The 27058-nt window shown below is 41.8% G+C and overlaps 1 protein-coding gene across 2 annotated transcripts in view; it reads left to right on the top strand.

Annotated features, from left to right (window-relative positions):
- Positions 1-27058, top strand: part of BRINP3 (BMP/retinoic acid inducible neural specific 3) — a 260642-nt gene that overhangs the window by 148395 nt on the left and 85189 nt on the right. For both annotated transcript variants that reach the window (XM_083445297.1, XM_083445298.1), the window contains exon 4: positions 10922-11112. In XM_083445297.1, the coding sequence (XP_083301423.1) occupies positions 10922-11112 (191 nt within the window). The remainder of the gene's footprint in view (positions 1-10921; positions 11113-27058) is intronic.

A 27058-nucleotide genomic window follows, 5' to 3' on the forward strand; every position in this document is an offset into this window, starting at 1 on the left:
GTGGATGTGAGGAATCCAAGATGGCGGCTGGTAGTAGTAGTAGTAGTTAAGGCTTGTAATAGCAGCATTAGTACTATTATTGTTATTTCTTCATTTTTAAAAGGATTTAAATAGCGGGAGGCAGGCCATCAATAGAAAGTGGAAACAAAGGGTGACAATTTACTGTGGGCCTCTTGAACCCGTGCAGGATTGGCACAAAAGTTAACAATGAGGGGGAAAGTAACCCATGCTGATTGCTGAACTGTGCAGCCTAGAACTGGATATATGTTCCTGTTAAATGTCTACTCCTTTGATGGTCTCTTCCCCAACACGAACAAACATACTTCCATTAAAGCTCCTGAGAGTTGTGATCTTCTCTTCACTTAAATGCTATTCAGTAGATGGGAGCAGTGCAAGCAGAGCAGAACAGAGGTATCATTTTAATCAGAGAGGTTGCACACACCAATTCAAAATGGACAGTTCCTGACACAGCATATTCCTGCTCTGCAGCTGCCAACCAAATAGTGTTTTTTATCAGCATTTTTCGATTTTTTTTTTAAAGTTTTATACAATTGAACTGTCAGTCATGGTATGCTGGGAACACAGATAGATTTGTGTGTGTGTGTGTGTGAGCACCCTCACTTCAGTGAGATTTTGATCTATCTGCTACTTTCTTTCTTTCTTTAAAAAAGGAGGAGGAAGAGGAGGAGGAGGAGTTATGATGGGGCTTAACATATTGTTATCTTAAGCGACAAAAGGAAACTATATCTGGAAAGGACCTTTACAAAACTGACGCTGCAGCATCAGTTATAGAACTCAAGCACCTGCCAGAGGAGAAAAAGACTGACTGTCATTTTCATAATATACAGTTGAGGCTTCACTTTCAGAAAATGAATTAAAGAAAGACATTCTTTGCACGAATCAAAGGTGTTTGACAAGATTGTCCGGCGGGAAGGCTACACAATCACAGGCATTATCTTTAATATAATCACCCACCAAGGGATAAAACAGTTTTCCTCAATTGTCACTCTTTGGCGGTTGCCTGGGTGGGCAATTCTGAGCACTAATTATCTTCCCCGCTGCATAATTCCTATTCCTTCTTCTCCAGATCTCTCTGTGGGATTATTTCCCCCTCCCATTCAACCTATTATCAAATAGATGGTATACACCTCCCTCCCCTTGTAAATTTCTTAATGTTGCACACAATGACATCGCTTTTGAAAACAGCATGTATGAATTTAGGTATGCCGTTTCCTTTGATGCTAATGGGAGCCGTGTGGATAGAGCTTTATCTGCACTCTCTTGAATATTTTTATCTCCCTGAGGCCATGGTCACAAAAGGAAATGTTGTGTTCCACAGTAGCCTAAAAAACTTGTGAGTGGGATGGTCTTCCCAGAACCATCTGCTGCTGCCATTTAATTGATGTTTGAAAACTTCAGCTATAGCAACTGTCCAGAGATGGGCAGCGTAAAGTCTTATTGCTCAGAGCCAATGTAAACTTGCCATATTCATATTCACTGTAGGTTTGTATTTCAGTGTTCCACTTGTATGATTTACTTAACAGGGTCAGCAATTTTTTTCAGCAGGGGGCCAGTCCACTGTCCCTCAGACCTTGTGTGGGGCCAGACTATATTTTGGAAAAAAAATAATGAACAAATTCCTATGCCCCACAAATAACCCAGAGATGCATTTTAAATAAAAGGACACATTCTACTCATGTAAAAACACGCTGATTCCCGGACCATCCGCGGGCCGGATTTAGAAGGCGATTGGGCTGGATCCGACCCCCTTAGTTTGCCTACCCATGGTTTGCTATGTTAAATTATAAGCAGCGGCGTAGCATGTGGTGGCCCCAAAGGGGAAGTTGCGCCGGGTGCAGAATTATTAGGAGCACAAAATTTCAACACCCAGTGCTGCCTCAATACAGCTGCATGCTTACATTGCTGGGCTCTATTGAAAACGGCTTCTCCATGTGAACCAGGAAGTGACCTCTCCAGAAAAGAGAATGACTCTTCTTTTCCTATCTCCGCATCTGTGATTTCCTGGGTGATGGGGATGCTGTTAAGCAGTTGAGTGTGCATGTGCACTCCATCTGTTTCCCTCCCTCCCATCCCTCGCTCCATGCATCCCCGGGTGTTGGTAACCCACATTACACCACTGATTGCAAGTACCATTGTTGTTTTCCAACAGAAATGCTTCGCTTTTCCCTTAATTGCATCTACATTTCCTGCAAAATTATTTTTGGTCAACATTATTATTATTACTTATTGAATTTATATAGCACCCTATGCCTAGAAGTCTCGGGGGGGGGGGGGGTTCACAGGAGAAAATCAGAATATAAAAACCAAGAAGTACATAATCAAAATAAAAACAACAACAACCCAATAATCCCCCCCCCGACACACACACACACATTTTAAAAGGGCATAGGATGTCAATCAAATCAACCAAAGGCCTGGTTAAAGTGGACCAGTTTTTGCCTGGTGCCTAAAGGCTGCCAACCTAGCAGTTTGAAAGCTCTTCAAAGTGCAAGTAGATAAATAGGTACCACTCCAGCGGGAAGGTAAACAGCATTTCCGTGCACTGCTCTGGTTCGCCAGAAGCGGCTTGGTCCCCTTCTCCTTGTGCCCTCCATCTTTCCCAACATCAGGGTCTTTTCCAGTGAGTCTTCTCTTCTCATGAGGTGGCCAAAGTATTGGAGCCTCAGCTTCAGGATCTGTCCTTCCAGTGAGCACTCAGGGCTGATTTCCTTAAGAATGGATGCATTTGATCTTCTTGCAGTCCATGGGACTCTCAAGGGTTTCCTCCAGCACCATAATTCAAAAGCGTCAATTCTTCGGCGATCAGCCTTCTTTATGGTCCAGCTCTCCACAGACAGGATGGTAGTAAGAAAAGAGGAAGCCAATTTTGCATTTTCCTTTCTTCACGAGAGCTGACAAACATTTGTATTCATGTGCAAGGAAGCAAACTTGGCAAATGCATGACTTGTGGAGAGATTTTTTCGTATGCCCCTGCAACCTACTGACTGGCAAGGCTATTCCCTTTTGACCATAAAGGGGATGGCTCTGTCTGAAATATTTCCAAATCTCTATTCACAAACTCTAAAACATGCTGCCCTTGGGTTTTCTAAATGGGAGCTCTGAAAAACTGCTTTTAAAAATAAAAATATTACTGTGAGAAAGTGTGGTGAGCGGTGATTCTTGCTGCTTTATTGTTCTGTAGGAAATCTGGTTTCTGGTGGCAAGGGGTACTATTCAACTAAGTTTTACTTAGTGGGGATTCTTTGAGATTAATTACTGTGACTAAGTTAGGTTCATTAGTTTCAAATGTAAATGTCACTAAAGTTTAAACATGTTAAACATATATGGTGAAAATACATGTTTTCTTATTCAGTACAAGCAACTTAAAATGCAGTAAATAAAACTGCATTAAAAAAATAAAAATAAAAATGTATTTATACCATATATTGTATTTGAAGAATATTTTATCTGGCCTAAGATTCTAGAGCACTTTTTTGTTTGGTGCTGACCTGTCCTAGAGGCATTCATATATGGTATGTTCTTTTGTTCATTGGCCTAAAATACTACTTCTTCTTTGTCCAGTCCAGCTGCCAGAATTTTATTGGCTAAACACTGGAAAATTAATTTACCAACCAGCACAGTGTATTTCTTCATGACATTAAAATGCCAGATAATCCAGAAGAAGGTGGTATTTAATAACCAGTATAAAATTTTTTTTATTGAATTTTACAAATATTTTTTGGCAAAACAACAATCTTCAATATATAAAAACCCTTTCATATAATATATAAAAACCACTTGAGACTTCCCTCCTCCTCAACTAATGGTATTCCTAATTATTCTCTGATATTGCATTTTGTTTTATTATTATTATTATCCTTAATCCAAATCTTGAACACACCATTTAAACATCATACTGATAATAATTGATATCTCTAACCTTACAAAACTTCTTGTAGCCCTACTAACGATGTCAATTGTTTACAATTGCCATTCAAATACAACATAAATTTATTCCAGTCTTTCAGAAAGGTCTGGTCTTGCTGGTTCCGAATTTTCCCAGTTAGTTTCGCCAACTCGGCCTAGTCCATTAACCTCATCTGCCACTTTCGAATGTTTCTCACCCCCTGTTTCCCTTGCCATCATTTTGCAAAGAGTTGCTCGTTCTAGAACTAGAATTCCATGACTGCGCAAAGGCCCTGTTACAACAATCTCATTGTTTTCAGTGTCTGTTTTATCTTCAGCTGAAGCTTCACGTGGTCTGAAAGTCCGGCATTTCTACTGCTATTTTGACTAAATTATAAACAAAGACATGCAATATGTTGGCCCAACAATTCCTTCTACATATTTATTTATTTATTAATTGATTGATTGCTTAAATTTCGATGCTGTTCATCATTCAAATGAACCCCAAAACACATTTACTTTTGGGAAGTACTGTTTACCACTGGGGTGGGAACCCCAGCTTGGGGGACAATTGTGGTCCAAGCCTCTCCCCAGATCACAACTCTCACCAGCCCTCTGCTCTGCACACTCATCAGATAGTTTTGCCAGGCTTTAGCATGCCCTTCAGGACGCGGGTGGCGCTGTGGGTTAAAGCCTCAGCGCCTAGGGCCTGCCGATCGAAAGGTCGGTGGTTCGAATCCCCGCGGCTGGGTGCGCTCCCGTTGTTCGGTCCCAGCGCCTGCCAACCTAGCAGTTCGAAAGCACTCCCGGGTGCAAGTAGATAAATAGGGACCGCTTACTAGCGGGAAGGTAAACGGCGTTTCCGTGTGCGGCTCTGGCTCGCCAGAGCAGCGATGTCACACTGGCCACGTGACCCGGAAGTGTCTCCAGACAGCGCTGGCCCCTGGCCTCTTGAGTGAGATGGGCGCGCAACCCTAGAGTCTGTCAAGACTGGCCCGTACAGGCAGGGGTACCTTTACCTTTAGCATGCCCTTCAACTGTGATAATGTCTCTTGCTTGCCCCAATGGAGGATGGAAAGCTGTGGGGAAGCAGTGGGGTAGAAACCTCTGACTTTTATGCAGATGGAACACACCACTGTACAGAGGTAGAGTCACATCTATTGTGTCACCCACTTTTGCCTCTGGACTCACTGCTGTTATGTAGCCCCTGTAAGGTTACCCTCAGTCTTCTTTTTTTAATAAATAATTTTTATTGATTTTAACATATAAATTATAAAATGTGCCACAAAACGTATCACTTACACAATCTTTTTAGACTTCCATCAGCACCTCTGATGATCCACCGTTTTAACCACTTCTTATGCATTTCTTAACTTTATATTGCCTTTACATCTCTTAACAAATCATCCTTCCCCTTCTCCATTTTTGCAATACTTCCAATAATACTCCTCACAAAACTTCTTGCAAACCTACAAACGTCGTCTGATCTTCACAAATGCTTTTCAAATAGTCCGTAAATTTACTCTAGTTTATCTAGTTCTGCATAGTCCTTTAACTTCATCCTCCATTCTTCAATCGTCAGTAATTCTTCTTGCTTCCATTTTTGGGTCAGTAATATTCTTGCTGCTGTTATTGCATATAAAAAGAGCTTACATTCCTTTCTATTTATATCACTCCCCACAATGCCCAGCAAAAATGCTTCTGGTTTCTTTATGAATGTATATTTCAACATTTTTTTATCTCATTATATATCATCTCCCAGAAGCATTTCACCTTTTTACATTCCCACCACATGTGATAAAATGTTCCCTCTTTTTCTTTACATTTCCAACATTTATTACTGACTTTATACATTTTCGCTAACTTGACAGGTGTAATATACCATCTATACATCATTTTCATCACATTTTCTTTTAGGGCATTGCATGCAGTAAATTTTAAACCTTCTTTCCATAATTTTACCCAATCACCCAGCTGTATATTATACCCAAAATCTTTGGCCCAGTGAATCATAATTGACTTAACGTAAGGTTACCCTCAGTCTTAAAAATGGTTTACGATGATGAAGGGTCAGCTTGTCATTGGCATAAATGCTATCCATTTCAATGGAATGAGATTCCAGTACCATCCACCAGCTCCCTCCAGCCGGTATGGGGCATGGAAGGAGAAATTTTCCTGCACAGAACACTCATTTAAGCCCTCTTCGGCCCCTTCTATTCATGGAGAAAACATGAGTGAGTTGTGTGGTTGCAGCCCTGGATTCTGCATATGCAACTCAAACATCTGAAGAGAGGGAACCTTCCCATATGTAGGCTGCATGCAATTTTGAGCTCTGAGACTGGGGATCAAGGCTGCAGGGAAGTCTGTCTGCAGCAAGGCTCCCTTCCTCCTTCCCTTCAAAGGTTTGTGTTATATGTAAGCACAACAGGGGAGTGGCTACTTTATGCACCAAGTTCTCCTTCACAGTCTTAACACCTCAGTAGGCTTTGAGTCACACAGTTTCATTGCCATAGTAGGCAATGGGAACAAACTCAGTGTGCATATACCACCCTGGGAATTGCTACACACTTATTATCCTGATAGTGGCTAATATATATTGCTAGCTGCTTTCCCAAAATAGTCCATCATCCTTCACATGCCATCTGACTGGAGCGCTGCATGGTTTTAAAATGGAAGGTTTATGTTCCTTTCATTACTAATAAGAAGAGAAAATTGGAAGGTAGGCTTTTCGAATATGTCTACAGTGCAAAATATGTCTAGAGGCAGAAAACAGCTCCAAGTGTTTTAATCATAGGGACATCTATTATTACACATTATAAAAATACATGTTCCCAAGTCATATTTATGTATATTTAACTAAAGCTGTTACAGTATTATTCTAATGCCTCTTATACAGCATTTTGTGATTTGCATTTCTATTTAAATCGTTCCTGAAGTTGCTCCTAAGACCCACGCTGATTTAATTCATTACTGCAGCCTGCCATTTCCTAACTATTGTGCAGCTTCTTCCTTGTTGAAGTAGCCACAACGGGATTCTTTACCGATGCTAATTAAAAACAGCAAATCCCTCTTTGACGGCACTTTTGTTGTAGGAGTCAATTGGGTGATGTGACATCACATCTCAGTTCCTTGTGCATTTCCCTGCCTCAGCCTTCATCCCTCCACACAAATTGGGTTCTTCCAGAAAGCATGTGTTGCAGTGAGGTCACCACAACTGACTCTCTGTTGCTGGGGTGGGTAAGTTTGGATTGCCACAGCTACCCGATTGGTCCCTCAGAAGCATGGGACCTGTTCCGGCCAATGGGGTTGCAGAAATTGCAACTCCATTGGGCGAATCACCCTCCCACCCTCCCTATATTTAGGGTCTGTGTTGACCTTGCTATACCGTCGTGGGTCGTCTGCTTTGGGGGCAAGGACCCAGTAGGAATTTTTCCCACTTGGCTGATTGGCTGGTGCCTTTTGGGTTTTGCCTACCATGTAGTAGTAGTAGTAGTAGACTTTATTTGCGTAGCCGACAGGCCATAGCATCAAAGGACAAACACCAGCAAAAATACATTACAAATATGGTTAGCATAAAATCTTGTGACCTATTAAAACCCTAGGTAAATTAATAATCTCAGTACTTAAAACTTGACAGAGGTAATAAAATAGTAATAATAAAACATAATGATAATAATCATAAGATCCTAGGCGAGGAATCCGGGTGACGACACTGGTGTCATTCAGATAACAGCTCTCAGTCTCATTGCTCTCTCGATAAATTTGGCAACCTTCTCTGTTGTCGAGCTGTTCTGGTCGGCTAGGAGTGAGAACAATTTGGCTTCACAAGAGTGGCCCGGGATGGCAGAAAGGAGTGGCGTAATGGTCTTGTCCCTGAGATCTTTATATAGGGAGCAAGACAAGAGAATGTGTGATACCGTCTCTACATAGCCAGCTCCCCAGGGGCAGAGCCGGTTCTCTAGTGGAATTTTTTGATATCTACCTTCGAGAACAGCTGAGGGTAACATATTTAGTCTGGCCAGTGTAAAGGCCCACCTGAGTTTTGGAATGTTTAAGCTAGACAAATAAGGTGCCCGAAAATCAAAGTGGGAGGGGGGCAGATAAGCGTACCAAGCACTAAATTTCTTAATATAGGCCAGATTATTCTGCTGCTCAATATCCTTCATGCGCTGATCAATAATGGTTTTTGCCTTGGGGAGACCCATTTTCAGGAGATGCTGTGCTTGTAGGCCACATGTAAGTAGTTTTTGATGCACTACTTTGGACCAACGACTTCTATGAGCATCTCGTGTAGCAAATCTTCACAACTTTGTAAGGTTTGTGGTTAGGCATTGGTTAATGTGTGTGGAGGGGACGAGGCATGACTGTGACCTGTCCCTCTGATGGTTGCTGCGTAGGTATTCCGTTAAAGGAATCCATCGGCTCGTCATGCATTTGTCCGACCCCTAAAAGGGGGATAGGGCCACGCAAGAGCCCTTGGGAGCATTCTGGGTGTGATCTTAGGGATCGGCACCCATCTCAATTGATCTCCTGGGGTGCTTACCTTGATGGACCTCTGCAACTGGCAGTTGTCAGTTCTGCTCCTGTCCAAGATAGTCTGGGACAGGTTCAGATAGTCTTAACCAATGCCTAAACAAACCAACCACAGCCTGTAATCAATAAAATTGTTGGTTTTTTTTAAAAAAAATAATTTTTATTAAGTTTCATCTTACCAAATTAAACACATCAAACCAATTAATCCAAATTATAACAATACAAATCATATAATCCAATTATTTTCCAAATTATAAAATTTTGTAATCAATAAAATTGTGGCCAAAATTATGGCAAACCTCAAACTAAAATCTGAGTCATGTCTGAATTTATTTCTAGGCAGTTTTGGTGATCTTAACATGCAACAGGCATCAGGGTGGGCTGACACAATTAAGATGATGTCATAGCCCATGCCTAACTACTGTATATTATGGCCTAGAAAAAATATTGTATGCCTGTGAAGAATTAAGTCTAGACTCAGGAACAGGACTCAGGAATAGCTTGCACATTTCAGGTATCACAAAGACATTGTAAAATACTATGCAAAGATCAGTCTAGAGTATGAATGTCAATCTCTGCCCAGTGATGAATATCTGTCCAAGACAAGGGCATTACTAGAGTAAAGGCCACATAATCCCATGAACCAATTATGGGATTATATGGGACTTTGGGGTTTTGTTTTGTCCTGGTGAGCTGGAAAGAAAAATTAACTTGTACAGACTTTCATTTTGCTTGTGGCAGCTGAGGCAGAACTGCCTCTAGAACGTTTGCAGATGTTTCTTACAGCTTGTAGGACTCACAGCTGTGTGGTTATGGTGCTGCATAATCTTTTTTTAACCCTCCCTCCTTTTGCTACACACTGTGATTAATCCTTTTTGAGTCCTTAAGGCTCACAACCTTGAATAGTATTCCAAATCACGTCCATTTGTTAGCTAATGTTTAGATCGTCTTCTAAGCCTATTTCACGCCTGTGGACTACGGCTGGCAAGAAAAGATTCATCCATGTGTCAAGTGTGGCAGAAGCATCTATTTGCAATTGTAAATTAAGTATTTGTTTGCAAGAATTAATCTCCAGTTTTCTCCCACATTAATCCTCGTGTTAACTATATCATCGTTTTATCTTTTGTGCTTGAGGATCGGTCACTGCCTTGTTTCCCCTCTCACACAACGTAATTGGGAAATAATGGAAATAACAAAAGAGAGATATGACCTCTTCTCTGAATATTGCAATGCACTAATCCAACCAAAGAATGTTCACAAAACTGTCTTATAGGAACAGAAATTCCAAAAATGATGGTTAAGTTGTTTATGTACAGCAGTTAGGGGACGTGGCTGGTGCTGTGGTCTAAACTACTGAGCCTCTTGGGCTTGCCGATTGGAAGGTCAGCAGTTCGATTCCCCGTGACGGGCTGAGCTCCCGTTGCTCTGTCCCAGCTCCTGCCAACCTAGCAGTTCAAAAGCATGCTAGTGCAAATAGATAAATAGGTACCGCACTGGTGGGAAGGTAAACGGCATTTCCATGCACTCTGCTTTCCATCACGGTGTTCCGTTGTGCCAGAAGCGGTTTAGTCATGCTGGCCACATGACTCGGAAAGCTGTCTGTGGACAAATGCCGGCTCCCTTGGCCTGAAAACGAGATGAGCGCCGCAACCCCATAGTCACCCTTGACTGGACTTAACTGTCCAGGGGCCCTTTAGCTTTTTACCATTTTACAGCAGCTAGGATTCTTTATGCACAAGAATGGAAAGATTTAGACATTCCCACCAAAGAAGAATGGATAAGTAGAGTTATGGACAATGCTGAATCAGCAAAGCTAACCACTAAAATAAGAGAATGATGATTGCTTTATGGAAGATGGAAGCCTTTTTCAGACTGTTTAAAGAAATATTATACTACGGTGAATTCGCAATCAGGATTTGAACTATGAGCAACAGAAGGCATTAGAGAATACTGTATTATTGTTAGGATTTAAGAGAGGGAAGATAAGGTTCAGCAAGGGGGAGAAATAATAAAAAAAACCCACCATGGAAAATGGGATGGGAAGTGGATAAAACGTTAGAAAATGGAATGTCTTGGACTGTCCATGTGATTTTTTGGGAAATTTAATAAAAAATACCTTAAAAAGAATGTTTACAAAACTGCACATTAGGGAAATGTGTACATAAAATGAATATATTAATGAAAAGAACATACAAAAACATTTTATTGGGTGAAAATGCTTGCAAAAACGTGTGCATTAGTCAAAATTGCATGCAAACACATATATTAGGAAAAATTCATAGGAAAATGCTGGTGAAGATTCACAATTTTTTTTAAAAAAAGAAATGCAAATTCCTGTAGAATTGTGAAGAAGTGAATTTAACGTTGGGGAAAATGAGAAACTTAGAGAACAAAAATTAACAAGCCATCCATCTCTCGTTATGGAAAAATAATATTAATCATGGCAACTTTAACTGATAATGTTGTTATATTGTTTCTGCAGGAGAGGAGTCACTCACCATTTTTGTGGACAAGCGGAAGCTGAGTAAGAGATCGGAAGCAAGTGATCCCAGCATTAACAGTACCACAGTGACACTGGAAACACTACACCAACTGGCAGCCTCGTACTTCATTGACCGGGACAGCACCCTGAGAAGACTCCACCATATTCAGATTGCCTCCACTGCCATAAAGGTATAAAAAAAGTTCTCTGGAACCACGTGAGAAAAACTGAGTTATTTACTTGTAATATATGTCTTTTACCTTGTTGGTTCTCCAAATGGCTCTGCAATATAAGTATGGCGATTCCAGATTACAGGTGAGGATTTATGGACCAGGACCCAAAGATCCTTCTGCACACCCCCAGGCTTGCTCCAGATCTGTTAATATTTCTTCTGCTATCTCCAACTCCTCGTGGAGCCTGCTTCAGAGAGTCCTCTGCTATCTCTTGTGGTGTTCAGAGAGCATATGGGAGAAAAGAGGCCTCAGAATTCCCAGAACTCCTACAGTATTTTGGCTCCACCACCCAGGGATAGGCAAAGGCCACCTGATGGATCCTTAAGCAGGTTCCAAGTTCGACTGAGGTGATAAACTCGTGTCTGGACTGTACCACTTCTGAGTACATGCAGGGGTTCACATGAGTGAATGCTTCTCAATACAAAAGTACACCCAGCACGTGCACTCAGTTATATGAATCCCCACCTACACCCTGAATGTGGTACAATCCAGAGACTTAAACTTGCCAGTTCATTGAGAATTTGAGAGAGGATTTGGACCAAAATCTCCAATATGATATTTGTAGAACACTCTAGCTCTCTGTAAAACATATTCTTCATTTTTTATTATTATAGCTGAATCATATACTGAGAGCCAAACTAGACAAGACACCAATCACTTTGTATTTGTGTTAGTGGCTTTTTAAAAAATTAAGTATATTGCAAGTACAGAGACCCTGATTGTGGGGTGGTACGTTTCTTTTGACATGTTGCGCCCCACCCAGCACAATTCCAGTTTGTGACAGGCCACCTGCACGTGCTATTTGAATTGTTGGAGGGGGGCGGGTGAGAGCTCCCAAACTATAGGCATGGGGCTCTCAATCTGGATTGGGATCACAGCAGGGAGCAAAATTGTTCAAAGCCCCCAGGCCAGCATCCCAATCTGGATTGGGGCCTCCTTGCCATTTACTTTTAGAAAGCTAATCATACTATTGCTAATTATGTGGTTGGTATCTCATCTCATTTGGTCCCATGGTTCCATCATCAGGGCTTAGCTAAAACCTTTCCCATGGAAGAGGATTTTAAGAGACAGATAGTGGTGAGTCCATTATTTCTTCCATTATCAAGGAACCTCTTGGCACCTCCATTCTGTAGCAAAAAGGGTGTTTGCTTACATGTATGAGGTGCAGAACAGGGTTGTGTATGCTATGTCCAAGTTTTTCTATCACTGCAGAACCGAATTCCTCATGGGATCAGGCTGGTAGGTGTCCTTTCCGTGAGAAAACATCAAGTTAAGAGACAGGAATGTCTTACAACCCAAAAACTAGCTGTCTGCTTGTTGTATTGATTAGGGCTGCTGAGCTGGGACTTTGAGATCAGGTTGCATGCACAGGTTAGATGTTTACTGATAAATTTGGATGAAGCAAGATTGTCAAGGTGCGATCTCAGTGCCATTTTAAACATTCCACAGAGGCACACCCTGACTTGCCATTAAGTGTACACACTGCAGCCCATCATAGCTTGCGGATGAGTATCCCAGTATGATACATTTTTTTTTTTAGGATTAAATCTAAAACAGGGGTAGCACTCACCAAATGTTGTTTGACACACATCATCCCCAGGGAGTATGTCAGGAATAATGGGATTTGTAGTCCCAGCAATTTCTGCAGGGCACCAGATTGACTGTCCCAGATCAAAAACATTTTAAGAATGAAACAAGAAGAATGAAATGTGTGAAACAGCACTCAACTGGAAGTGTTTATGGCTCCTGCTTCTGTCCTGTTTAGATTTCCTAACCAGCTATGTGTAGGTCAATAAACCCATATTCTGTGGTGGATAGTCTAAGGTTTTCTGCTATTGTTGCTATTTACTTTACAATATATATAAAGCTATCAGCGTTGCTTGCTAAAAACAATGCATTTCAAAACTGAGGCTTTATGCACAAGTAATAGCTGCTTTGAGTTTCTTGATTATAATAGTGGAAGATGCTTTGAAAGGAGAGTTGGGTTGTTGTTTTTGCATTTTCCGATTATGAATATTTCAGAACTTTGCATTCTATTTTTACCTTCTTACAACTAGCATCTAATTTATGCCATCATTATCATCACCTAAAACTGAGCCACCGAAAACTTGTCACACAGCTGTAGCTTAATTCTGTCAACATCCTCACTTTTGCTATGTATACAAATAAAAAAGGGCCGGTACACACACACACACACACACACACACACACAAACACACACTACTTGATTACTCAACACTTGATGACTTGCAGCCAAATCGTTGAACTGCCATTGTTGTAAAATGTTGTGTCTGAGGTGAGGTGAGGTGATGCAAACATTTTCCCTTTGGTGGTTCGCCTGTGAGTATGAAACATTCAGTAAGGCCAATTTGCAATCAAGTGATGGGCAGGCATGTTTGAAGCTACCCCAAGTATAAATTGTAAACAGTTTAGCTTTTCAGATAGAGGGAGTAGACATTTATACACAGCTGCTGGTAGAGGAAGCCTTTGTGTAGAATGGTAGTTGATGGGGTGCCAAAATAATGGATTGGAGCTGCTTTGACACAGCATGATGCAGCTATGATATGGCTCCTGCGGTTGCCTGCATAGCCAGGCATGTTTTGCAGAGAGGTCAACAATCACACCAGAATCCAGATTCTAGCTACAGTTCACAGGTTCAACTGCAGGCAAGTTGGACAGATGGATCCTTTTTTCAACGCTTGTACACAAATTGCTACAGTCCTGGGAACTATTCCAGGAGCCATCTCTTAAAGGATGGCATTGCCAAAGCTTGTAAGTTCATTGGGGTCACTTAATTTTGTTGTTTTGTAATGCTCAGTTGATGTACAAGGCAAGAACCGTACCCTCCCATATTTCCTCTCTGGTTGTAGCAGTAAATGAGCCTGGTTTAGGTAGGCATGTTTTCGGAGCCCAATACATTCAATCAGGAAGCACTGTGAACTGTACCCCTCTCTAGGCATTCATGAAACTGGGTAAACTAATACATGATGGGGGTGCAGGAAAAACATACAAGCTCCATCGCCCCTGGTTCATGGGAAATCACGATGTTGCATCATGTTGGGAGCCTACAAAAGTAGTAGGTAGACATTCCAGTGAGCATCTCTTGCTGCAAGGGTGCCCAGGATCCATCATTCTAAATGCTTATCATTTAAACAAAGTTTGGTGCTGATGCACAGAATGAATCATTGGCTGAGATTCCTCAGATAGCCAGTTTAAGGCTTACTGCTCATCGAGTTCTGATACCAAGTGGCGCTGTGGTCTAAACCACTGAGCCTCTTGGGCTTGCCGATCGGAAGGCCAGCGGTTCGAATCCCCATGACAGGGTCAGCTCCTATTGTTTTGTCCCAACTCCTGCCAACCTAGCAGTATGAAAGCATGCCAGTGCAGGTAGATAAATAGGTACCCCTGCAGCGGGAAGGTAAATGGCGTTTCCATGCACTCTGGATTCCATCATGGTGTTCTGTTGTGCCAGAAGCGGATTAGTCATGCTGGCCACATGACCAAAAACTGTCTGTGGACAAACACCAACTCCTTCGGCCTGAAAGTGAGATGAGCATCACAACCCCATAGTCGCCTTTGACTGGACTTAACCGTCCAGGCATCCTTTACCTTTACCTTTTACCTTACCGTAGACAAATGTGTTGTGGGCTATGGCATGTTGTGCTCAGTATGACTTCTCCTCCCCAATGTGTGCATGTGACAGGAAGTCTGTAGCCATAACCACATTGCCTGAAATATCTTATTAGGCCTTCCAACATATGCATCGCTCTGTTTTGAAGTGGTTGCATTTATTTTGTAAATCAATGGATATTGTGCCTGAGGGGCTTCACTAGCAACTTGCCAGAAGCCTGAGGCCTATATTCAGTTTATGCATTCATTTACAAGAACAGACAACCTGCCATGTTGGAAACATGAAAGAACTAACATTGTTAGGCTTCTGTGCCCAATGCGAAAGCTTTCAGGCAGAGGAAAATGTTTCAGTTATAGGGGAAATTTTTCTTTTGCTAATGACTTTTTTTCCTTTTTTTCGCACCTCTACACCTCATTGTTTTATCTTTTTGATTAAGCTATAGTATTTTGTGCCAGACATGGCCTTCTGTTTATTTGTTTTAAGGGAGTATTGAGAACAATTTCAACTTTGCATCCTTCATGTCTGTCCATTTAGCACAATTATCCTTGCTATTTTCTGCAGCAAGAGAGCCTTGTGTATCTATGGACTCTTAACGGCATGCACTCCAACATTTCTCCAATGAAAATAGGGACATCCAATAATGCTAATAACAATTTATACTCTTCCCATCTGACTGGGTTGCCCCAGCCACTCTAGGTGGCTTCCAACATATAAAAAACATAATAAAACATTTTAAAGACTTCCCTATACAGGACCGCCTTCAGATGTCTTCTAAAGGTTGTATAGTTACCTATCTCCTTGGCTCGGGGGTCATATGACTCCGTACCCTCCAACAATTATCTGATGAAAATAGGGACATTCTAAGGAAAAGCGGGACATTCTGGAATAAAATCAGAAACTGGGATGGCTTCTGTAAAATTACACACTGTAGTGCCTTGCATGCATGAGAAGTTCCCTACTGAATCAGACCAGAGGATGCTGGATGAGATACAATCAAGTATCTTCTTCCTACAAGGACTAACCCAATGTCTATATAAAGTCAAACACCCCATATTTTGAGGTCTACTGATTCTGATCCCATCATAATTCATAGCCAATGATATCTTTATGGCATGGGATGGAGAAGAAGACTTGGTTGCATGCAGAACCATGTATTGCATAGAAAGTAATGTGCCCCCAAACATTTCATATATCCCAGTCATTTCTGTCTAACTCCTTTCCTTCCTTCCTTCCTTCCTTCCTTCCTCCCTTTCTTTCTTTCTTTCTTTCTTCATTTTCTGTTGGCGATACCAGATATTTAGATTGTTATACTTGTTTCAGATGCTGTGACGACAATATAATGCCATGGAACATGTTGTTCTGCCATGAACATTTTTTTATTCTGTTATTTCATGGGCTTTCAGTTGCCCATTCTTGGCCCAAAAGCATGGAAACTGTGGCATGAGCAGGCTAACAGTTAGGTACTCTGTGTGTGTGTGTGTGTGTGTGTGTGTGTGTGTGTGTAAGGAGTGCAGGAGTTCATACCGTAAATCGGTAGCCACTAACCTTTTTTTGGCTCATGGGTGCATTTGCAAAATACACAAACTGTTGTGGGTATCTTGCACACATCTGCATGTACTCTGCAACCACTCACACTGTCTCCCTCAGTTGAGCCTGATAAAGGCTTTCTGTTGACTATAATAAAAGGCTTCTTTTAAGAGGGAAAGGAGACATGGCCCTGTGGGCACCAGAAGAGGACTCTGTGGGCACATGTGTTTCAATGGATGCCATGTTGATGCCCTATTACTCAAGTAATGGATTCCTTAAAGCCCAGAATCTTCACAAAGACCTATACATAGTTCCGCAACTATCTACTTTGTATGCAGACATCAGAGGGAGTATAATTGCATTTCGCCCCTCGTAAGCTTTGAGGATACCGAAAAAAGCATCGCTCATTTTCTCAACTTAACTTTTTGATGCTGGTCTTAATTTGTAACAATAAGCAGTGACTCAGATATTGCAGATAACAGTGAAATTAATCTGTTTAGAGCTGTGTTTGCTTCTCCCCTCCCCTTCTCTAGCCTTTATATGTTAGCCTATTTATGAGGAATTTATGCTGAGTAAAATTCTCCAGCTGAAATCTGACATTTGAAGCTATATTGATCTCTCGGTGCTGGGTGAAAGGAATAAATAAAGCACATTAATTCAAACATCATAATTTACATCCTCAGTCACCGTGTAATTGTAAGCCCTATGGATCTGAAAAGGAAACTAAATGCCCTTCTAATAATTTGGAGGCTTTGCAGCTTTTAAAAGATTCCAAATCCTATATTGATATACTGGTTAAAATTAATCTGGGGTTTTGCAGTTGGAGAATGCTTTCCTGGCAGTGCATTGGCAGAGGGAAAAGACTGGGGTGGCTGCTATGGGATTATTGAAAAATGACTTAATTGCTATTTTATTTTATTTTTTAGACAAATGATTAACTATTTAGCCAGGGTTTTCTTTCTTTCCCTCCCTAGCCCGCAGGCTACTGAGAAACCTCCTTTTCTACCCTTCCTATCGTTTCCACGCAACATAACTGATTTATATTAATACCATGCAAATCTGCAAGGTAGGGGATCAGGAGAAGGGCAGTAGCTTGGAAATGGGGATATTTCTGCCTTGCTGAAAATTGGCATTCCATGTTTGAGGTGCTTATCTGCAAAAATGAATGTGTAACATTCACAAGAGCAGTGCTTTCTGATTGGTTAGTTTGCAGCCCGGCTATAAGCGCGAATGGCTTCCTGCCCAAAGTGTTGACAGACTCGCTATTACTTAATGTTTTCCATTATTCCCATCCAAGTGCTGAGCAGATTGCTGCTGCTTATCCTAGATCTCCATCTCAAAGCTGATTGGTTTCATATTTCTCATCGTTTCACCCTGTCAAAAGGTCGACTGGCTTGCTCTGGCTTGCTCTTGCTCTTTGGCGCTGGGTCAGAGGACCAAAAAATTGTGTCTCCTTTCCCATCCTGTGCAACTGACTTGCAGTCCAATCTTATGACACAGTCGGCCTACGGATTGCAATGGACTTAGTTGTGCCAGAGGATCACAACAGCATGCTCTACAGTAACTCGCCGCTTTTCTTTCTGAGGTTTTGAAATAATGCTTGAAAATGTTTGCTTTGTTTGCAACATTTCTCTGCAGAAGCAGAACATGGCTGCTCTTGAATACAAAAAACAAAACAAAACACCAACGTTTGCATCTCTAGTTTGGAGATAGGAGCCTTGTGTGGAACCTGTAGTTAGCTTACTCATCCGTGGCTATACTTTCATATGCATCCAGCTAGCACTCACAATTTGCCACACAACTTACCTGAGAAATGTTTGTAACATTCCTTTCAGGTAAGTCAATATGATTACCACTGTACAGTCATACCTCGGGTTACAGACGCTTCAGGTTGCGCGTTTTCGGGTCGCGCACCACGCCGAACACGGAAGTACCGGAACAGGTTATTTCCAGGTTTCGGTGCTCGTGCATGCACAGAAATGCTAAATTGCGCTTTGCGCATATGCAGACACGGCACTGCTGGTTGCGAACGCTGCAGATTGTGAACATGCCTCCCACACGGATCATGTTTGCAACCCGAGTGTCCACTGTACTGAAGCATTGTGGGGGGATAGTGACTTGCCTAAACAACCTACTGAATGCACAGTGGAGATGAATCTCTTCTGTCCATTTTTATTGTTTCTTTGCTTCATTTCCTCCAATGAAAATATGGTGAAAGAATATATTGGCATTAAGGACTGGGGTGTGGGTGGGTGTAGAGGCTAGCTAGTTATGTAGAAAACAGGTAAGGTAAGGTAAAGTATAGGGATGCGGGTGGTGTTGTGGTCTAAACCACTGAGCCTCTTGGGCTTGCCAATCAGAAGGTTGGTGGTTTGAATCCCCACGCTCTGTCCCAGCTCCTGCCAACCTAGCAGTTCGAAAGCATGCCAGTGCAAGTAGATAAATAGGTACCGCTGTCATGGGAAGGTAAACAGCATTTCCATGCACTCTGGTTTCTGTCACGGTGTTCTGTTGCACCAGAAGCAGTTTAGTCATGCTGGCCACATGACCTGGAAAGCTGTCTGTGGACAAATGCCAGCTCCCTTGGCCTGAAAGTGAGATGAGTGCTGTAACTCCATAGCTGCCTTTGACTGGACTTAACTGTCCAGGGGTCCTTTACCTATGTAGAATATAAAAGGGCACTGCTGGCAGATGTTGGAATATGCCACACTGGAAGATGGGCAGGTGAATGAACCCCTATCTTGTGAGTATGCCAGCATCTCCATGTCTGATTTGGAACACTGCTTTCTTCGCTCCTGCTCTCCAAAGCCTCTCATCCACCTGAAATACGTTGATGGCATCTCTGTTGACTGGACTAATGGACAGTAGGTACATGAGAAGTTCTACAAAGACTTCAGTAACTTTCATCAAACACACATAGTGTGGTCTGTACCCAACTTGGAAACAAAAATGGGACAATGCAGGATTTGCATAAGTTTTGCTCCAGAGATAAGATTAGGTAATTCAGAAATAGAGAACCTGGAAATATATTTGAAAGCATCTCTAGAACATAGCAGAAGCAGAATTTGAACTGGAGGCTTCCTGATTTGCAGCTCAGACTCAGTGCCACTACATCATAATAGTTTTGCTAGGCTTGAATGCTGAGGATCAAACCATTGTCAGATCCCTTGGCTATTCAAAGGAATAGTAACAGTGTCATAGACAACATTTCATAACATTTTTTTCATGAGACATTTCAATTAATTCCATAATAAAATGGATTTTCTTGCTACGTCATCCTTAAAAATGCCTGCGCTGTAAGTCATTGTTTCTCTGGGCAAAGTCAATTGAACTGTGAATGCGATTCAATTGTCATTGATCTATTCAGTCACCTTTGTTCTCAGAGCAGAATTCCACCAGCCTGGATATGTAGGAATTTGTATTACCATTTCACCTCTGATATACTGAAGCTAAAGAATCACTTTTCTTCTGATATCTTTCTTTCCTTCTTTTTTTAACCTTCAAACAATTAGAATTGTGTGTAGGCAAAACATCTTGCCTCCATAAGTGTAAATGTCTGTAGCAAGTGAGGTTCTGCACTACTGTGGTCAGATAAGTGGTGGTGATCATTATCTGTGTCATTTGGGGTCGAGCGGAACAAAACAAAACACAACTCTTTCCTCCTGCACCCAGATAAATGACTTGGGATGATTATCACACCTGAACTAAGCAAGCACAGGGGCAAGCTTATTGGTTAGGCCATGATTTGTACACATAACATGCCATTACAGTGGTGCCTCGCAAGACGAAATTAATTCATTCTGCGAGTCTCTTCGTCTAGTGGTTTTTTCATCTTGTGAAGCAACCCTATTAGCAGCTTAGCGCTATTAGTGGTTTAGCGGCTATTAGCGGCTATTAAAGGCTTAGCGGATTAGCGGATTAGCTGCTAAAAGGCTATTAGCGGTTTAGCGGCTTAGAAAAAGGGGGTGGGGAGCGGAAAAAAATCTCAAGACTCGCAAGACATTTTCGTCTTGCGAAGCAAGCCCATAGGGAAATTCGTCCTGCAAAGTGCATCGAAAAACGGAAAACCCTTTCGTCTAGCGGGTTTTCGGTCTTGCGAGGCATTCGTCTTGCGGGGCACCACTGTATATGTGTAGTTCCTCGTCTAAGCTAGGCATGTGTATATTGAAGAGTACATTTGTGTGCGTATGTTTTTATCTGAAGTGCTGTTTGTGTTCGAAGAAGAAGAAAAAGAAGAAGAAACAAACAGAGTTGCAACCTCTGGTCAGAAACCAGTTTTACCAGTGGTCTATTTTGAATTAAGATTGGTTAATAGGTCAAACCCATCCTCTTGCAAAATTGCTTGTTGACTGATCTAATCATGACCCCCACCTTTACTTCCCTTCTCTCTGTGCTAAGCCTAACAGGGTAGTCTTAGCCTTTGTTAATCCTTTTGCATCTTTCCTCCTTTGTTCTCCTTGATCCAGTACTACCTCATGCATTTTCTAGAGCAAAGGCGGGGAGCTTGCAAAATTGCTGGTTGTTTTTCAATTTCCATCAATACTAGACAATATGGTCACCAGTCAGGGATGATGGGAGTCAAAGGTCAGCAACCTTTGGCAGGTCACAAGTTCCCCAGCCCTCCTATACAGCTAAATATGGGGAAGCACACCTGTCTACATCTATGTACTACGTAGTTGTGCTACATAACTCACTTCCTCCAAATAGCTGAGGGTTATCCCATTCTATCCTCTTGCAAGGCAAACTAAGGGATAGTGCTTCGATAATTTCCTTTCTTGCAACTTGAAGCCATTGGTTAGAGTCCTACCCTCCAGAGCAGGAGAAACAAGCTTGCTCCATCTTCCATGTGATAGCACTTAAGATATTTGAAGATGGCTATCATACCTCCTCTCAGTTTCCTCTTTCCTCAGTTTCCTCTGGAACATAATTGGAAAAGCACTGTTTATGATTTGCTTTATGTCATCTTGTAGATGGGCTTCTGGCAAATTTTGTCTGCTCCTGCTCTGTATGCAGCATCAGCTAATTTTTTAGATATGTGTGCTACAGAGTGTGTTCCATGACACTCCTGATAGTTTGAATGTTTGAGGAGTGCTATGAAAATGAGCACTGAGTTATGCTCACTGACTGTAGTTCCAGGCACTTATTGTAGCTTGTTCTGCCCACCAAAGAAACCAAATTCTCTCACACTTTACTAGGGCAGAATGAGCTGAACATAGTAGATATGGGTAGGGAGTTGGCTTAATTAATTTGAATTCCCACCTACCTTTTCTGTCCCGCCTGTTCTCCCCCCCCCCCAAAAGGTTGGCTCCTCCTGTCAGTACCTTAGAACGATTATTTTTTTTCAAGTCATCGCCCCTTAAACAGTATCAATAAATGTGTTTATTATCCAGTGTGTAATACCCTTTTGAATTACATCATCTGATGACTGATTGATGTTTGACTGAAATTACAGAATCCCAATTAGCACATCCAAGCCTTCTCTTGGGCCTGTGGTTCAAAACAAGCACATCTGCAATGCAATGGGGGGTTTGGCTTGAAAATATCTGATATACTTTGAATGTTCCAAACAGCTCCAGTTCGCTGAACTGCTTACAGGTGTGGGGAAACTCAAGGCGAGATAGCATCAACTCATATTCTTTTTACTTGCAATGTGTTATGAGTTAAGGTAGGGTGAGAAAGATGTGTGGCTGCTGCTTTTCGGAATCAGACATGATTCTGGAAATTGATCACTTCTCCTCGTGGTCTGGCAACAGAACCGAAATAAACTGAAAGCTCATTTGCATCTCCATTTTTGAGATGAAAAAAAAAGAAGTGCTGTGCTGAAGGTTTCTCCTGTGCCTTTTGTAACCATTTCCCATCAATTTACGAGACAAGCAATTGCACCAGAAAATTATTAACGGAGAGGAGAAATGTCAGTAGACTTACCACAGGTGGGCTGCAGGGATTTTTGCATTCATTCTCAAGGTGTTTGTGTGTATGTGTCCTTTCTTCCATTCTACAAACCCTTTCCCCAGTGATCTGACCTCGGCAGCCTTCCTGGGCGCTCACATTGCTTGCAAATGCCATATTATCCTCAGCGGGGCTTTCTTGTAACCATGGGAAGTTCGGGAGACTGCCTACTGTGCACCTGACATATTTTCATTGTTTTTCTTTTAAGTGCAGTCCTTTTACTTTTAAAGAAATCAGTGTGCATTTTTTTTTTAGATAAAAGGAAGGACTTCCCTTAAAAATGAAATCTACAGTAGTACTGATACAGTGGTACCTCAGGTTACATATGCTTCAGGTTACAGACTCCGCTAAACCAGAAATATTGCTACAGGTTAAGAACTTTGCTTCAGGATGAGAACAGAAATTGTGCTCCGGTGGCGCGGCAGCAGCAGGAGGCCCCATTAACTAAAGTGATGCTTCAGGTTAAGAACAGTTTCAGGTTAAGAACAGACCTCCGGAATGAATTAAGTACTTAACCCGAGGTACCACTGTATAATATTCTCTGTTGCCAATCTCCCATTTTTCCATTGTTTTAATTAAAACTCATGGGAAGACATCAGTTTCCCCTATGGGCCTTTTCCAGATCAGGAAGTGCAGGCACCTGGGGAGGCTGCAAAGAGCTGGAGAAAAGTTTAATGGAAAGGAAAATATGCACCCCACCCATGGCTACCTCATACTGATAAGAGACAAGAATCTATGACAAGAATCAAGTTTATTACGGCCATGGGCCCATACAGAAAAAAACATAAATAACAGCTTGTGGACGTGGGAAAAGAAAAAAGAAGAAGAAGGGAAAAAAAGAAAGAAAAAAGGAAAAAAAGAAATAAACAGCCGCTAAAACACCCCTATAACAATAAAATACTGTAAGATGGAATGGCATCCTACACCTTAATTAGCTTGTAGTGCTCCTTGGCGTCGCTTTTGGGTAAGGACCGCGGCCAGGAACCTAGCCACTTTCAGGGTCGTATGGGTATCCTTATCCTGCAAGATTTGGGCAAGGTGGAATGTTGGAGGGGTACCCACTAGTTTCTGAATGATTGATCCCAGCAAATTTGCCCGTAGCACATTAAACAAGGGGCAAGAGAACATAATGTGCTGGAGCGACTCCGGCGTCACCTTATCACATTCGCACATGGCGGGGACTTGGCCCTTTGAGAATCTATGTCTCAGGACATTGGAGGGAAAAACGTTAAACCTCGCTTTGGTGAAGGCCTGATAAGTTAAACTCAGCCCTGTACCCACTGAAAATTCTAAAGAAAACATTGGGGGTTTTTTTTAAAAAAAAATTAAAATCAAAGTGCCTTGAAAAAGAGGCCAGGACAAATTATAGAAGCCTCTTCCACAGGAGAAGTAAACTTTTGATAAATTGGGTGATAGACTTCAGCAGAGCACTACAAGAAATCACAGCAAAGTGACTTTTCATTACATACCTACGTGGCGGGGCCAGTTTGTTTTATCTGTGTTTTACTGCTGGAAGGATTGCACTCTTAATCTTACAATATTTGCCTGTACACCACAATAATATTTAGCATTGTTAAAAGGAAAAGGAGTTTCAGTGAGTTTCAGTGGTTTTGCACAGGTCTTCAAAGAGAAGCAAAGCTCCAGGCAAGAATGTTGATTAAGTTGTCGTGAAGAAGGCAGGGATACAGGAGAACTGTCCCAAAATTATTTATATCATATTGGAAGTGCTATACATACATAGTACAGAATTAGCATTGTCCTTCATTTTGAGTCACGTTTATTGAAGCATGTTTAAAAGCAAACATTTCTATTCCTATCCAAAGAAGGCAGTAATCAAGGATATTTGAATAAGCAACGTTTGGCATAACACGAAATGATCAATCCACTTTGCTGGCTTTTCTAGTTAGTATATGAGGGATCTCAAGAGAAATTGATATATGATATATGATATATGATGAAAGGTCACAGATAGAAGGACAACTTTAAGGCTAAAGGTTGAGTGGTTTCTGAAATGAAAGCAATCAGACATGTCCTTCTTGGCTGAACAGACAAGAAGGCGCAAAAGGATAAGTTATTAAATTATGGCTCATCTGTAATGTAGCCATCACAAAGTGAGTTCACTTTCACACAGGTTAATGAGACAGTGTTCAAAGAAAGGCAGCTCTGCCAAAATGGGCAATGACACTACTGGAAGAGCAGTGAGTACCAGTGCAGACATGAAAAGAGACTGCAAGGGACTGGCTTGATGAAGAGGACCAGTGGGAGGCACCAGCCGGGGAACCCCCTAGGGATGCCTCAAAGGAGGAAGGCTCAGAGCCCGGGGAGTGGTGATGGGACACTGAGGACAGGTCAGAGGGTGATGGGAGGAGAGTGGCAGAATGCTTGGATGTTGAAGAAGGAACAGGCTTGAGTGAGAGAGAAGAACCAGATGCAGAAAGCAGTGCAGACTAAGGACATGAAGCAGAGAAGGAGGGGACAGAGGCTGTAGAAGCATCCATGGAGCTTGCCTTTCCTGTTGTAGTAAGCTCCCCTTCCCGCTTGTCTCCAGGGTCATGAAGAGCTTTGTGTGTGGCAGAACAAAGAGCACAGGTGGCCCCTCCCCGACATAGTTTAAGGCTGCATGGGAGACATCCGGATGGGGAGGAGACTTAGGGGGAAGGAGGAGGCAAAGACCTTTAGTCCTGGCAACTGTTTCATGGGGGCCAGTCCTGTTTGTAGGCATTACTGCCTAGTATGCTCTTTTCTTGAATGAAGAGCTAACTTTTTCTGTTTGTCTCTGCATCTTGAGTGCTGACCTGCATCTGAGCCAGCCCTGACAGAGACTGAATACTGGAGGCTGCATGCAAAACAAGGATCAATTATTTACTTTTGACACACCTTTGAGAATGAAACAGGGGTATCATTGCAAAATGAAAATGCTGCTTAGGTATTGACACCCTGGTTTTAAGCATATTTAAGTTGGAAGCAAGTCCCACCACATTCCGCAGGGCTTACTTCCAAGTAAATGGGGGTAGGGTTGGAAGTGCCATTGTGCCAGATTTCATCTCATCAATTTTTCTGAATTTGTGAAATGCCCAACATTATGACAATAGGTCTCTGTGTGGAGGGGAGGGCCTCTCTGGGGCACTGCACATCTGTGGTGCACTGTCAAAGATGGCAGGGAACATTTTGCCCCCACCAGTGTTTCCCCAGATACAAGCACTTGCATGGGAGAAATGGAGGTTAGAGATTGAGGTCTATGGCTCAAAGGACAGCAAGTTTCCTTTGCCCCATAGAATATAGAGGGAACCTCTAACGGACGGATTATTAAAAACGCGTGAGGCAAACGGTGGAATTGAATATAAATATGGATGGGAAACGGCTATGTATAGTGAGTACTTATCTACTTTTAAAAATTTTCACCTATGGTCTTTTTCTTTTACTTCTTTATTTTTTATTTTTTTCTGATATCGTATCTTTCATTTCACTCCTTTATTGTGAATAGCATTTTATAGAGGTATAAATAACTGTAAATAGAGGCAAAATATTCTCTAATATTTTTCCTTGGTTATATGTATTTTCTTTTTCTTTTGTATTTTCTTTTGTTGTGAATATGTATGTTTTCTAATTTGTACTATATATATATATATATATATATATATATATATATATATATATAAAATGAATATAGAGGGAACCACCACTCCATTTGCACTGTCCTTTCCTAGGTAGTTGTGGTTGTTTTATTTTACTAGCACTGTTACCATTTTAGTTATGTTGTACTATTTTTATCACTTATTTTCTCTAATGGTTTATTTTATTGTCTCCCTCTATTGAATCTGTCTAGTTTTGTTCTCTCATTCTATGTAGAATTCTGTCCATTTTTTCCCTTCTTCCCGTTCTCTTTTTCCTTCTCTCCCTCCCTCCAAGAGGTGATTCTGGTGCCACTGGTGTGACCCAGCCGAGGTAAGGTTACTACCCAGTTTTGTGTCAATGTGCCAGAATATGATGGAAGCAAACAACTGCAGATCAAGCATGAAATATTACATCTTATGACAGAAATAGGGCAGAGGCACACTGAGGGCATTAAAGAAAGTCTCCTAAGGCACAGCTGTCATTGAGCTTGCGAAAGGAGAAGAATAAGAAAGCTGATGGACTTCAAGATGTTTGCGAAGCGACTAGTAACAGGAGGATCTGCAGAAATATGCAGGCATACCATCTTTGCTGCACATTTAATGACTACCGTGGGGTGAGAAAGCGGCAAAACTAGAAATATAAAAACCAATATCTCCAAGGGCAATATTGCCCGCTGATATCACAAAAATTCAGTCTTGCCACATGGCTGAGAGGCAATTACTTACTGCACATATAATCGGGTCATTATCACTGTGGTTCTGAGCTTTAACTTAGTGGAAACTGTCGGCATTTCCTCATTAATGCCAAACGTTAAGAGCTTTATTTCTGGGAATTGAAAACCCTGCTGCCCAAGACAACCTGTGCTGTGATAATCTTTGGAAACAGCTCACTTGGGACTCGCTCCTCTGTCTCACGTCAGCCTGCTTTATGCTTCTTTTGTTATTGGCACTGAGGGGGTGCTATACAGGAGATAGGATATTAAGCAAGTTTGCTTTTGATTGTTTGGCAGGAAAATTGAGGCTTTGCATTATTATTATTTTTGCTGTGCTCTCGGCGCCTTTTCCAATTCTTCTGTCTGGAATATCAGGACTGGGAGTGTAGGGGACCATGTTCCCTAGCTCCTTCCCAGTCTCAGGACTACCCTGGCCAGCTTTGTGCTTTATTAAGCCCATGCCTCAATGC

Source organism: Podarcis tiliguerta, assembly GCF_965153285.1.
Source record: "Podarcis tiliguerta genome assembly, chromosome: 6".
In the NCBI taxonomy this organism is placed as follows: Eukaryota; Metazoa; Chordata; class Lepidosauria; order Squamata; family Lacertidae; genus Podarcis; species Podarcis tiliguerta.